This window comes from Ursus maritimus, unplaced genomic scaffold (genome assembly GCF_017311325.1).
Source record: "Ursus maritimus isolate PB19 unplaced genomic scaffold, ASM1731132v1 scaffold_8, whole genome shotgun sequence".
Taxonomy (NCBI): Eukaryota; Metazoa; Chordata; class Mammalia; order Carnivora; family Ursidae; genus Ursus; species Ursus maritimus.
Genome location: NW_024426996.1, coordinates 10,288,622 through 10,303,509, shown reverse-complemented (window position 1 = coordinate 10,303,509; position 14,888 = coordinate 10,288,622). Strand labels below are relative to the sequence as shown.

Here is a 14,888-nt window from a genome sequence, read left to right as displayed (position 1 = left end):
TCTGGAAATTCTTTCCCAGTTCAGTTTTATGGTCTTGAAATGATCATAAACCTATATTCCAGAGTACCTGTTATAGCCCTTCTGTTTTTTTTTTTTCTTTTCTTTTTCTTTCTTTCTTTCTTTTTTTTTTTTTTTTAATATTTTATTTATTAGAGCACCAGCAGGGAGAGGGGCAGAGGGAGAAGCAGACTCCCCTATGACATGAAGCTCCATTCCAGGACTCCAGGATCATGACCTGAGCCAAAGGCAGATGCTTAACCAACTGAGCCATCCAGGCACCCCTGTCAGAGTCCTTTTCTTGAATATCCTTATGGATTAAGCACTTTTGCAAAAGCATTAGAATAAAACTCTCTGGAAATTATTTTGATAAAACACAAACTCTCTGCTTTCTAGTCAGATTGATGTAGGAAACAAAGGTAAAAGAAAAATTTCCTTACTACTTACAGCCCATTGACAAGACCTTGAAACAGGCAGCGTGACATTCCTCAGTCAGCTTGCCTGATAACTACAGTATGATTGTAGTCACCAGGCAAGGTTTCTGTGAGTGGGGTTGTGAATGTCCACTGATTTTTCTGTTCTCTAAATTTGGTAGTATCTTATGAAAGTGCAGGTTAAAAAACAAACAAACAAAAAACAACTTTATATTTTCATCTTGTTAAGAGAGTCTGTAATGCAAGCCATTATACTTCTTGTGTCTTCTTTTCAATTTGGTTTTTCCATAGAAGCCAATAAGACAATTCTGTAGAAAAAGAACTCTCTAATTTTTTTTTTCAAAGGTAGTAGTTTTTTGGTTTTTATTTTTTGTTTTTAGTTCAAAGTATCCATCGTTTGATCATTGACAAGAAGGATCTTATATTAATCTCAAGAGCAGCTCAAGCCAATAAAGGCTTTTTGTGGTTTAATAATTTCAAGAGGCATCCCAAAGGAAGGGGCAAAGATGCAGCCCTTAAGAGATCCAGAGAGTTTACTTTCAAAGTTAGCCTAGGAAAGCAAAAACTTGTGTTATTGTCACAGGTGATAAGAATGAGAACGTGGGATGCCTCTAGTCATAGACTCTCTAAATCTGTGACACTAAGCAGATGCTACTAGAATGGGACTTTTCCAGTACTAATGAGACAATGAAGGTTGAGACTACAAAGGGCCCTTATGGACCAGGATCCTTTATAACAAACTCCCCTGAGAGCTGGCATAGCTGGATAAAGAGAATACTGCTTCTGGTATCCATTAGCCTATTGTGTTGTATGCCAGATGCACGTGGACACATTCATTTTCCAACTGATAGAGACCAAAGAATGTTTTCACTGGTCACAAATCCAAACTCTTATGACCTAGCACAAGACAAAATGAAAATCTCATCTAGGCTGTGGTTCTTTTTATCACAAATGACGACAAAAGACAGTCACCAAAAACAAACAAGCAAAACCAATGGCCATGTGTGGGAGAAAAGAGGATCAATAGAAAACAAGATTACTCATAACAAGAATCTTTACCAAAGTCACTGTACCCAAGGAACTAGTTCATACAATATATTCTCCTATTAACCTAAATTTGGAAAAGAAGGGATAAGAATTTTTAATCTTCCTCTCTTGACCAAGCAGTACTGAGAGAAATACCTGGGAGAGTTGACTTGGTAAGAATTCTTACCCGTTGCCATCTTCTGCCACTTTTCCAGGATCCCATCTGCAGGCTCCAGAGCAAGTATGGTGCCTCAACAGATCCCTACTGGGACACCAAACTATAGCAGAGGAAAAATAATTTCTCCTCTAACCTTCCAGGTTCTTGACTGAAACCACTCCTATAATAAAAGACAGACTAACAGGTGGAAAACAAGTTTAATAACATACACCTCCTTTATACAAGTGAGATACCCAGGAAAACTGAGTAATTTCCCAAAATGGCCAAGCCACCGCCTTACATACCATCTCCAGCTAAAGACAAAAGAAGGATGTTGGGGCTCATTGGAGGTTATGAGAGATTACCAGGAAGAACACAGTAAACAAGGGTAAAGTTGTTATGCATGTTTAGGTCTGTGGCTTCTCCACTGATGAGTTTCCAAAGATCTGGTCATCTTCTTCTTCCTAGTATAGAGAGGGACACACCCTTACCAATGGAGAGTTTTCCTTATAACCGGAAATGTCTCTTACAAAAGGGTAACTTTTACTTGGTTTTCAGAACTGTTCCTGTGTTTGTAGTTTCTTAAAAATAACCAGCTCAAGATAATCCTTAAGCCAAAGAGGCATATTTTGGGGTGGCAAATTCTCCTTCTCACTAGCTTTTATCTTCTTCCGGTGAAAGAACTGGGTAATGATTTCAGGGAGAAAAGGCATTAAACTATTAGATTATTAGTGTTTCAAAATAAAAACATAAAAACTTTTTTATAACTTATAGTGTAGAGAGCTAAAGAAAACAGTTCCATATATGTTTGACTTTGTACCAAGGAGGCAAAGGAATAGGAATTTTCAGGATATTGCATTACAGAAAGTTTCCTAAAAGAGAGCCACGTGTAACATTAACCTCTTGCTCTGTGAAGTAAGAGTACCAGGAAATTATACTCATGTGATGCTACGTTGTTAAAATGGTAATTAGAATTTTAAATGTATAAAGCTAAATTACTGTGGAGACAATTTATACCGAAGAGTGTAATTTACAATTCAGAGTACTTAAAAGTCAGTTTTTTAACATATCAGAATTACTTCAGATTTGTCATTATTTTATGAATTTTGTGCTTATAAATTGATAATGGATTTGGATTTAATCCATCAAATTAAAGGAAAATTTACTATCAAGGTAATTTATATCAAGGTACAGTCTAATGTGGAAGAATTTCAGAAAGAAAAATAAACAAGTTCAGTATTTTCTTGATTGAAAAGTATAACCTAAAAATTGATAAATTGTTCATTTTTTAAGAATTGGAAATAGTGTTTTTCAACTTTTTAGATATAAAAAACACTCAATATTGTTCCAAAAATACTCCTTAAGAGTCTTTTTTTAATTTATGGGAAAGTTGCTACAAACTCTGAATCTGATAGGATTAATTTTTCTTCTTTGAGGGAGCATCAGTAATGACTCATCATTTAGCTGTAAGAAATATGAATCTAAAAGGAACTTAGTGTGAATCATAAAAATATACAAAAATTACTTGGTGTGAGTATATGTATTTTCTACTCTTTTAAAAGCTTTCCTCCATTTTGATTTTCTTATTTATTTAAAAATATAAACAGTGAACCATTATCTATAAATATACCACATGTACATAAACATATATATTTTGGCATTTCAAATATAATGGACATTAGCCTACTCTAATTGTTACTGAAAGCCAAATTTAGCTGCCTGTCGTGGCTGGAAGGACTAAACTCAAAAGAGTGTTGATTGGAAAGGAATATGAGCTTTATTCAGAAGGCTGGCCAACTGGGGAGAAAGTGATCTGTTGTCCAAAGGCCAAGGTTTCTGCCTGACCTAGGCATTTTTTAAAGGGGTTTAGGGCAGTTAATCAGTAAAGGGGGTGCAGTGGTCCATACCATTTCTTGGTTATGTGTAGACACATGGTGCCAGCTACACACATGATCTCAGCGCTTAGGGGTTATACAAAGGGGTCTGGTTCCTTAGTGCCTGGGGCATGTGCAAGGTGGTCGTGTTTCTGTTTAGTGATGTGAAGCGCTCTGTTCTTTCTTCCAAAAAATTCAGGATCTGTAGACATACAAAGAAAGGTTTGTTAATCGATCACAAAGGCTAAGGGTGTTTGTTAAAGTTGAAAGAGTACTAGGTTTGTTGGAGGGGCCAAGGTGGTTTCTATTCCTCACAGTCAGTTTGATCATTTCATATCTATCGGATTAGGAGCAAAGGTCCTTCTTCTGTAGCTACTTCCTGCAGATGGGGATGATTTAGGGATTTTTGGAATGGAAAACTTTTACAGTGTGGAAGAATCTTGTTTCTGGCATTTCCACTGTAGAGAATAGTAAGGGCATTCTAAGCCAGTATGAATAGTGCAAGTTCCTCCCTTGACAGATGCAAAAAGTCAACAACCAAAGGGAAAGAAAACAAGAAATGCAGTAATGCGTAATAGGATATATTTCCATCTGGAAGGAATTGAAGTTAGCCAACTGCTGAAAGGATCTAGAACTAGGGCATCTGTAGCAGTGATTTGGTCATTTAAATCTTTCATGTCTTCAATTACATTTTTTGAGTAATGCGAATATGAAACATTTTGTCTTAGTGAAAACACATGTCCCTCTTTGGGCTGCTGTCAAGATATCTAGGGCTATTCGGTTTTGGCAGACCACTTTTCACAGCTATGGAGGGTGGCATGCCAGGTTTGGTTAAAAGCTTGGCTAAGAGCTCTACTCATAATTTTACATTGATAGAGGTGCCTACTGGGACAAATATGGCCAAGGGGAAAAGAAATATCAAGAAGCCCTCTTTGCCCAATGTCTAGCTTTAACAATATCCTACTTATAAGGAATCATTGGCAAGTGGAAGAAGACTTATTTGAGGATATAGGCATCTCCAAGTGCATTCTCCAATCATAAGGAAACTTGGACCATCTGCTATTTCCACAAGTCCATAGCTAACCCTATGGCTCCATAAAGTCAACCTTTGTTCCTTAGAGCTTTCTGGTCATATCTGAGTCTATGTTTGTCTCTCTCAAACAAGACATTCCAGTCAAAGCCTTGGTAATATAACCAATGTTTCCAACGGTGTCCTGTAACAAGGGGAACAGATTATTATTGAACTTATGCAAATAATATTTGCCATGAGAGAAAGAGTACTCATGGAGAGTTTCTGAGTTCTGGAGAGTTCAGGTAGGGAGAAAATAAAATGTTTCAGTTTGTTCACAAAGGAATGTTTTATTATATTCTGTAAGTCATAGATATCTTAAGAGAAAGTTTCCTTAATCTAGAAGAACAAACATTAAAGAACCAACAATGTTTCAAACAAGTCATAAAACCTATAGTCATCTTCCTCAATTCATTTAGTCCCAAGTTACTAATTTTGTTCTGTTTGAATGCAGCTTTTTCATTGGTTCTGGACATTCTTACCCAGTTTAGTTTTATGATCTTGAAGATATCAAAAATATGTATTTTTTAAAAGTCCTTTTCTGTATTGCATGGTGGCTAACTTAACATAATAAATAAAAAAGTCCTTTTCATGAATCTCCTTGAAGATGAAACAGTCTTCAAGAGCATCAGAACAATAACTATAAATGACAAAAGATTAAAAAAGGACATGGATAAAGATCTGATGAGAGTTCATTTAATGCAGTTGCCAAAAAAATCCAGTTATTTCTGTGACATGCAACATTTCAATAATTAGAATGTCAAGTGATGACTTTATATGAGGACATATTAAAACTTTAGGAATTTCATGTATTTTCTGGACCGGTCATGGCATTTACCCATACAGTATAACCTAAGACTTAACATTGTTTGTTTGACAATGCTTCCCAAGTAACCTAGCATACCAATTAACAGGTCTAATTTGTCAGAAAAATTTAATTATTTAGAATTCAAATCTTGGGAAGTTTGTTAAAAACCTCAGAAAGTTATGAAGTACATGCCTAAATAGGATGACAGATAATTATAAAATTCAGTATTATCTGTTTAACCAAGGTGGCGATGAGAGATACTGCGGAAGGTTATATGGTTGCTAACAGAGTTTGCTCCTTTAATATTGAGAAGCTTCAGTTTTCTTACATAATCAAAGACCTGATGAAGACAAAACTTAGAAATTTTGGTTTTCCGGGCAGGTGAAGAAAAGAAAACAAACTTTGTTTACAATTTCTTATCAAGAGCAGACCAGCAGTCCAAGAAAACTTTATCTTTTTAACAGAAAGAAAAGCAGAATTTCAATCTTACACTAGTGTGCTTTTAAAACTCATTAGTTCCTATCTTAGTCCTGACCACACTTAAAATTGTTTTCCAAAGACTTCCCTTCACAAACTTTCTACAACTTTCTTTTTACATTCAGATTGTGTCTTAAGCCTACTCTCTCTTAAATAACCAGTCTCATTTTAGGACAAAATTACTTTCTTTTTTTCCCCTGAACAAAGTGTATTCCTGTTCCTTATATCTTTCTCATCAAAAACACATCTTACTTTTCTTGCCTACAGTGTCGCTTACCTTATCATTTCTAGCAATCGCAGTTACATTTATCAGAATTTTAACTCTTAGAAACTTTAGTCTCTCTTGAAGACTAAGTAGTAACCAATTGTGAACTGTTATAGCACAGTTCTTTAGACTGGAAATTTATGAATACATTTTCAGACTTTTAGATTTTTAGAAACACGGTTGTTGTCTTTTTTTTTTTTTTTTTTTTTTTTTCCCAGAGTACAACCTGCAATAATAAAGCATAAAGCACATTTAGCAATAGACCCAAGTATCCTCAGTTTCTCTGCCATAAGAAGCCAGAAACAGACAAACCTACATTCAGTAATCAATGCTTTTGTATTCTTATTTGGGAAAGACTTAGTTATCTACTGAATTTAACCCAATTTATCATTTAACTTAGGAAGACTTGGATGTTTCAGCTTAGAAAGATTTTGAAAACTTGGGGCGCCTGGGTGGCTCAGTCATTAAGTGTCTGCCTTCAGCTCAGGGAGTGATCCTGGCATTCTGGGATCGAGCCCCACATCAGGCTCCTCCTCTGGAGCCTGCTTCTTCCTCTCCCACTCCCCCTGCTTGTGTTCCCTCTCTCACTGGCTGGCTCCCTCTCTGTCAAATAAATAAATAAAATCTTTAAAAAAAAAAAAAGATTTTGAAAACTATAAGCCTTATTCAGCCTACTTGTTCTTAGCAATTACCCATGAAAACCGTATGAGACGGGAAATTAACCATCATTTTAAGTCATCTCTTTGTCAACAAACTGTAATAGATACAACGTGAATTTAATAAATACAGGTAGAACAAAGCTGATTATCTGTATCATACTGATACATGTTGATAACTCCAATAACATATCTGTTTTAATTAAACCAATAATTAGCCTTGAATTAGCCTTAATATTGAATATGTTGTACCTGTGTCCACTAAAAATTCCATCAGTTTGTTCTCCATTGGGAATTTTTACCTTTGGGGAAATCTGAAGTGGGTGGTTTAAGTCCAGGGGAGCCCCTGGATCCCTTCATGTTGATTTGTGTGGTGCTTCAATTTGAACCTCATAAGGAGGAGCCTCGGCAGTTTGGGGGGGGCTCTTTGTGCCTTGATAGCGAGGGTAGGAGAAGCAGGAGTCAGTGGCCCCTGCGGCGCTGAGGATGGTGTGGGAGCCACCCACGTGAATCACTCCCATAGTGGTCGAGAAATCAGAGGAGGTGGAGGCAGAGGCCGAGAGTGCTGCCAGAAAGGCTGGAGGCAGATTCAAAATTTGGATGAATATTTCCTTATGTCTCTGGCCTCTCCCTCCTGCAAAACAGGTTTTTTGTTTTTATTTTCTTTCTGATTGCTTTTTGGCTCTCTGCACCATTTATTTAAAATATGTCTTAATGGACTTTCTTTGGGACCAAAAGGGGTATCCCCCATCTTCCTAGGCAAAAGTTCAGAAAGAACATAGAAGAAACAAAACTATGACTAAGTGAAGCCCAGAGAACCTCTGTTAGCATTTGTTCTTCTCCGAAAGTTGGGGGCTTCACTGAGAACCAAATGGCCTAGACCAGCTAAGAGAGCAAAATTCCCTATTTGGAGACAACCAAATTGGAAGAAAAAATCCAAGAGAGCCATTCGGTGGCTATCATTCCTCTGAGCTTAACATACATGGATGGCAAGGTTATTTACAAAAAAAAAAAAAAAAAAAAAAAAAAAAAAAATCATATTTTGATCATGGATTTCTGGCTATATTCCTTCCACTTACTGAAAATTCGGCCCAGTGGGCTATTTGGTGGTACAGAAATAGGATTTCCCATTATACACAAATTTAGCACAATACAACTTACACATACGCACCAAAGCAGATCTGTTCCAAATTCCAAATAAACCTGCGGTTATCAAGTCCCTTTTAATTTCTCTCCAAAGCTGCACCTTCCTAATGGGAAAAGCATGGGCAGCGAAACAAAAGCACACGGTGCTTCACAAAGGAGAACCTTGTACTGGGATGGACTTACCTGGTCCAGAAGCTCATCAGCTGCAGCAAGAAGAGAAACCGGCAGTTGGCGGCAGTTGGGAATCTGCAGGGAGTTTCCCCAAGACAGAAACAGTCTCAGCAGCTATAGCCTGGTTCCCTCTGGTGGAATTCCTCCCGAAGCCAACTAGCCCTGAGCAGCTAATCTGTGGTCATTCTGCGAACTAGCTCGGCAAACAAATGAGTAAACCCTGGCGTGCTGCGGCAGCCAACGACTTCATCCGCCTAACTACAGATGAGCCCTGGCACTGCCACAGCCAGCCGCTCTGCCTTGGGATTCCCAGGGGGAACTGGGTTCCGCGGGGGTGCTGGCTTACCAAAATTTGTTTCCAAAACCCAAGTTCAGCGTCCTATCCAGAAGGCCAGAACTCAAGAGTGTTGATTGAAGAGGAATATGAACTTTATTTAGGAGGCTGTACATCTGGGGAGAAGGTGAACTCTTGTCCAAAGGCCAACTTCAAGGTTTCTCCCCGGCCTAGGGATTTTAAAAGGGGTTTAGGGCCGTTAATCGGTAAAGGGGATGCAGTGGTCCGTAATATTTCTTGATTATGTGCAGGTTCGATGGTGTCAGCTATAGCCATTATCTCAGTGCTTAGCAGTTGTGTAAGGGGGTCAGGTTTCCTTTTTGTGATGTGCAGAAGCGATCTGTTCTTTCTAGGAAAAAAATGTATAATTCATAGATACACAAAGAATGGTTAATTAATCATAAGGGCTAAGGATATTTGCTAAAGTTTAAAGATGACTAAGCTGGCCCAAGGGCCTGAAGCAGTTTCATAATACTCCTGTTTTTCACTTACTAATTTAAGTGACTGGATATCATTTTATCATATGGACATTTTAAACATTTTTTTATGTTCCTTTTAAATTCTTTTTTCCTTTTAAAGAACAGCATTTTCATATGGAATAATTTCCTATTAAGGGGAATTTTGAAAAATCAAAATTGTATATGGTTTTATCCTCCATAAATAGCAGTGCTATTTCTAGAAATCTACCCTAAACATACACATTCACATATACCACACAGCATTTCCATAATACTGAGCCACCCAGGTGCCCCAAGAAAAAAATATTTTGAAGTGATTTGGACCCATTCTCTGGTTGCATTGCCTTAGTTGGCTATAGCCTAAGGACCAAGAGAACTACAAAAAATGTAAAACTTGACTCAGTAGTAAAATTATGTTACTACTATTGTAATAATTTCAGAGCTATGTTATGTATATCATAAGATTCAACTATTTAAAGCAAACGTTATTGGTTACCCAAGGTATTGCAAGATGAGAGAAAATAAGTATAACTATGAAAATATAAGTTAAAGAACCCTGTAATGTAATATTTAAATAGAAACTATCAACATGAATTCATAAATTACTATAGAATATTTTTAGCTCTGCCTACTGAGAGTCTAAAGCAAGTCAGAAACATCTAACCTGAAACAATTCAAGCTTAAAGGCCTATCTTTCAATATATAGGAAACACAGGATTGGATGGCTATGACACACCTGACATGGTAGCCTTAAAAAATAAAGTGCCATTAAAAACTGGGGGATTGTCTTAATTAAAGAGACTAAAGAGACATCATGAAAAACTCAATTACTGAATCCACGTGGTAGCTATGCTATGCAGGTGTTAACGGTACTAGGTTTTCTATATGCTTAGAACTTTTTCCAGTAAGGCTAATCCAGTTTTAAAGATCTCAATTAAGATTCAGGGTACCTGGGTGGCTCATTTGGTTAAGCATCCAACTCTTGACCTCAGTTCAGGTCTTGATCTCAGGATTGTGAGTTCAAGCCCCACATTGGGCTCCATGCTGGGTATGGAGTCTACTTTAAAATAAATAAATAGGGGTGCCTGGGTGGCACAGCGGTTAAGCGTCTGCCTTCGGCTCAGGGCGTGGTCCCGGTGTTATGGGATCGAGCCCCACATCAGGCTCCTCCACTATGAGCCTGCTTCTTCCTCTCCCACTCCCCCTGCTTGTGTTCCCTCTCTCGCTGGCTGTCTCTATCTCTGTCAAATAAATAAATAAAATCTTTAAAAAAATATATTAAAAATAAATAAACAAATAAATAATAAAATAAAATAAAAATTAGAATCAAGATTTAAAATGACATTACATTCAGATGTGAGGCATGCTCCAGGACTAAATCTTGGGTTGTGCAGTTGAGTAGTAGCAATAGAAGTAGTAGTAGTAGTATTTAGTAGTAGTGTTGAAGAGCATTTGAGGAAATTTGATTAGGGGTAACTATTACAAATGAAAACCTATTGACATAGAAAGTTAGAAGCCATTAACTGGTAAAAATAAGCAGAAAGTCCAATAACTTAAAAAACAGAATGTATGGTATGATTTCATTTTGGTTTAAAAAAATGAAAATGAATATACAGAAGTCGATGGCATCACTCTGTTTGATAGGAATATGACATTTTATTTTCTTATTTCTACTTATCTTTTTTTGTCATATTTTGCAACAAACATATCTGCCTCTATAATAATTTGTAATTTCACTGTAGAAATATATTTTATTTAATAAATTAATAATTTAATTTAATAATGTAAATTATTTTTTAAAACAAATTCTGCAGCACTGCTATAATGAATACAAAATTATGTTTGTACAATGTATTTAACTTCAAGTACTACCTCCATACAAAATAAAATAACTTGGAAATTTTTGAGGAACCGAAGTAGTAAGATACTTTGTTCTTAAATATAATTATTAAAAATATTAAATATTGGAGGAGTTTTTTTTTCCAAATTTGACAGTATATTGAATTCGTCATATTTTAAAGCGTAAGATGATTAATCTATTTTGTAAATGATTGTCTTAATTTACAATATCTCCAGAGTGGTTAATCGTAAAAAAAGAATTGTATCTTTCAAGTTTTTGTTCTTCTTATGGTGTAGTCATGGGGAAATATTTATCCTTATTAGTTGAGCTTTTGTATTTCCTTGCAGTCCTCTCCATGTTCCAGTCGCAAAAAATGACAGAGAAGTACTGGGGCTTTTTGTCCTCGCCACATGATGAGGACAACAATATTGTAAACAATTATGGCAAGAGAAATGTTAGTATCATATATTTTGGCCACATTTGTGTCTCTGGATATATTCAACCTATTAAAATATATTTCCCTTCATTTTACTAACTTTTTTAGAATATTGAAAGGTAGATCTGGGTTAGAATTTTATTAAAAATATGAATGTTAGGAGGCTTAAAATACACTGGAAAACAGAATTCCAGGTTTATAAAATACAAAAATATGACAGTGTATTCCCTCTGTCTTTTCACATTCATTCAGCTAGCATTTGGGGAACAAGTACTGAAATGTTTGTTAGTCTTAATGATTCTGCAGACTTTTTTTTTTTTTTAACGTTTGGTTGGCAGATACATATCTGCCTCTGTGTTCGACATGTACTTAGAGTCCTGTACTTCAAAGTTCTGTGGTTCCTTTCATCTCAAGTTACTTCACCCTTTTTCATTTATACTGTTATTTAAAAAAAAATAAAAAGAGGTATCCCAGGCACTGAAATTGGAGCCATGAACAGGAGGTAGACAAATGTTAAAAAACAAAATTCAGTAGAGGGGCGCCTGGGTGGCGCAGTCATTAGGCATCTGCCTTTGGCTCAGGGCGTGATCCCAGCGTTATGGGATCGAGCCCCACATCAGGCTCCTCCGCTGGAGCCTGCTTCTTCCTCTCCCACTCACCCTGCTTGTGTTCCCTCTCTTGCTGGGTGTCTCTGTCAAATAATAAAATCTTTAAAAAAAATTTAGTAGAGTAAATATGAATATCTAATTGGCTTTATTCAGTGATTCATTAATCAAGCAATATCCCATGTACCAAAGGGAATGGAATTTTGAAGAGCTCTACAAATTAAGGCTTTTATAGGCTGAATGGGAAGTGGTGGACAAGGAAGTTTTAGCTAAAGAAAAGAAAGAATGTATTGGGCAAGGTCACCTTTCTTTGGGGGAATGGCAGGGGGTCTTGTCTTGCAGACTATCTCACTAATGCAGATCAGGACATTCCAGAATAATCTGTTGAAAATTCCACTCTTGGGAGAGGCTAAAGCTGAAATTAGGTTAGCTATTAAGTTCCAGTGGAATTTGGAAAAGTGACTCCATTTGGGAGCCTGTTGTTAAATTTCTTCATAAACCTCATATTCTAGTGATGAAGATAAACTGTACATTAGAAATTATAGAAATAAGAGAATTTCACATAGTGATAAGGATCATGATGTAAATAAGCGAAAAGGCAAGATTAAGAGGTGAATCAGGTGAAGAGGAGAGTTTACGTGTGGAAAAGACTCATCAGGGAAGACCTTTCTTTCTGAGTGTGTTGTCTTTGAGCCGTAATCTGAGTGAAGGTCAGTTGTTCACAAAACTGAAATGAGCATCTTGACATGGGGGAAATCAGAATTTGGAAAATAGTCCCCTTCCAATACTGCTTGCTGCTCTGAGACTTCCTCAGTTCGGTTTTCACCTTGTCTTCCTGCTTACAAGCTCTACACATTCTAGTCTATATAGCATCACAAATAAATCTGCAAAACAAACAAAAACCACACATACACCCCTTGCATTGTGTTTTATTTATACTTTTAAAACTCTCTCTTAATGATTCACTAAGGCTTAAAAGATAAAATTCCCATTCCTCAAGCCAGCACTCAAAGCTGCTGAAATTATACTCTTCCCTGTTTATGTTGCAAACATAAACATTTTATTCCACTTAAACTGTGCCAACGCAAATTTCTATTTCTTGTCTCTGTTGTTTAGAGTTCTGTTTTTAACCATTTTATCTGGAATACCTCTTCCCCTGTAATATATCTCTCTTTTCTAGCCTTGCTACAATTTCATACCCTTTATATGACTACCCAAACTGAGGGTTGATGGGATTTGGGAATATAGGCGAGGTTTGGTGGGGTGAGGGCCAGAGCCAACGACCAAGAAAAAATTCTTGAGATGTCTTTGGTCCAAAATGGTGGTTTATGAAAGCAGGGGGACGGTACCCATGAGCAGAAAGAGCTGCTGCACGGGAGTCTTGAGGAGTGGTGATTATATACTCCAGAGCTGGGTGAGTAGGGAAAAGGGAGGTTTCAAAAGAACTTTCATATGCTAAAAAGGACCTACCTACAAGATACCTGAGGCCTTGCCATTGTCAAGTTAAGGTTGTTTTCCCCTCTAGCAAGGCATTCACATTTAGTTGGGAGATTCCTGGCAGAAAGTCACACATGTCCCACCCAGGAGTGGGGGAGAGGGAGGTTGGGGGGGAGTCAGTTTATGCTTTGTCTTCAGCTAGTCTTCTGCTCCCTCGTCAGGGGTGATTTCTCTTTCCCTAGAATTATGTCAGCAGTTATCAGTCCTGTATAACTTACTATCTTGTAGTTGTTAGTTAATACAAATTCTCATCAGTTTTATATATTGACATATAACCTATCTTATCACATGTCAGTCTTGTAGTATGGCTTATCTTTTTTATATTCATTTATATCCAACTAAATTCTACATTCCTTAGGGGCAGGTGTATTCTATACTTCTTGGATTGTGTATTTCTTTTTATACATATTGTCTGCACAGTAGTTTCTCTTTTTTTCTTTTTTGAAGGTGAAAGATTTTGAAATGTTTTACTTCCTATAGCTTAAAACTATAATAAAGTATAGAGGTTAAAAAAATAACAATTGCTGGAGTTTTGTGTTTAGGACTTTGGGTGGTGACTATGCTTTAGAAATACGTCAGAAGAAACATGTGAGATTTACCTATTACTGAATTACCTACTTTTCTTTAAGTCATTTTACTTGAGAAATACATAAAAGAAAAGTTGTGTAAAACTTTTTTTTTTTAACTCACGAAACCAAAGGAAATCATAAAATTTTGCCGATTAATCTTCCCTCTTTTACCTTGTGTAAAACATATTTAATTGGAAGTCGGAAACCTGTAAGCGTTACTAATAACGAAATAGGAATTTTGACTTAGAAAATCACCAGTAAAAGTTGTCAGTCTGTGTTTTAAGTGTTTATATGTCTTAAATCTTCATACTAAATAAAATTTCATTTCATTTCATTTCATTAATTTGATGTCATTCATTTATTTACTTTTGTTTTCTTCTTTTCAAGGCCCTGTGGAATCCTACATGCACTGAAGGTTTATTTAAACCAGTACATATTTCAACCTAGGTGAAATCATTTGACCATAAGCAATGTATCACCCATCTGTGACATGTTAAATATTAAATAAAATCAACTTTCCATCATTCCAAATGTTAGCTATTTCTCAGAGTATGTAATACAGAAATGTTTCCATTCCAAATATTTCATACTTTCTGCATTTGTACACAGTTGCATAAAAAAACTGATAGATGAAGATTGAACTCACATATTCTTACTGTATTTTGACAACAAAAAAGACTTATTTAAAAATCATCTCTATATGCAAGATATTTCTCAATGTAACATTCCACTTGGCAATGCACATTTTTTGTTCAACCTTGTCATCCACATTCTTTGTCTCTGTGGTAATAGCCTTCGTTTAATTTCACCACATACTCTATGCACATTAGGTAAGTTTGAAGACAGTACTAATTTCTCCAATCTGAGGGGGACAGTTCCTACTGAAGAACTAAATTATCTCTCTTTCTCTTGTATTGAAATCAAAAGATGTAAGCAGTATGTCTTCAAATGAAATGAATAACGAAGAATCTTATTCCAGCTACAGAAAGTCAAAAACCTGTATTTATATCTCCAAACATGTAAAAGAAAGTTTATTGGATACTGACTGACCTCCTATTAAGGGAAGTTT

The 14,888-nt window shown here is 36.3% G+C and overlaps 1 protein-coding gene across 1 annotated transcript in view; it reads left to right on the top strand.

Moving 5' to 3' along the window:
* CCSER1 (coiled-coil serine rich protein 1) overlaps positions 1-14,338 on the top strand; it is a 733,960-nt gene extending 719,622 nt beyond the window's left edge. The window contains exon 10 of the mRNA XM_040625038.1: positions 14,207-14,338. Within this exon, the coding sequence (XP_040480972.1) occupies positions 14,207-14,266 (60 nt within the window). The 3' untranslated portion in view covers positions 14,267-14,338. The remainder of the gene's footprint in view (positions 1-14,206) is intronic.
* Positions 14,339-14,888: the final 550 nt, after the last annotated feature.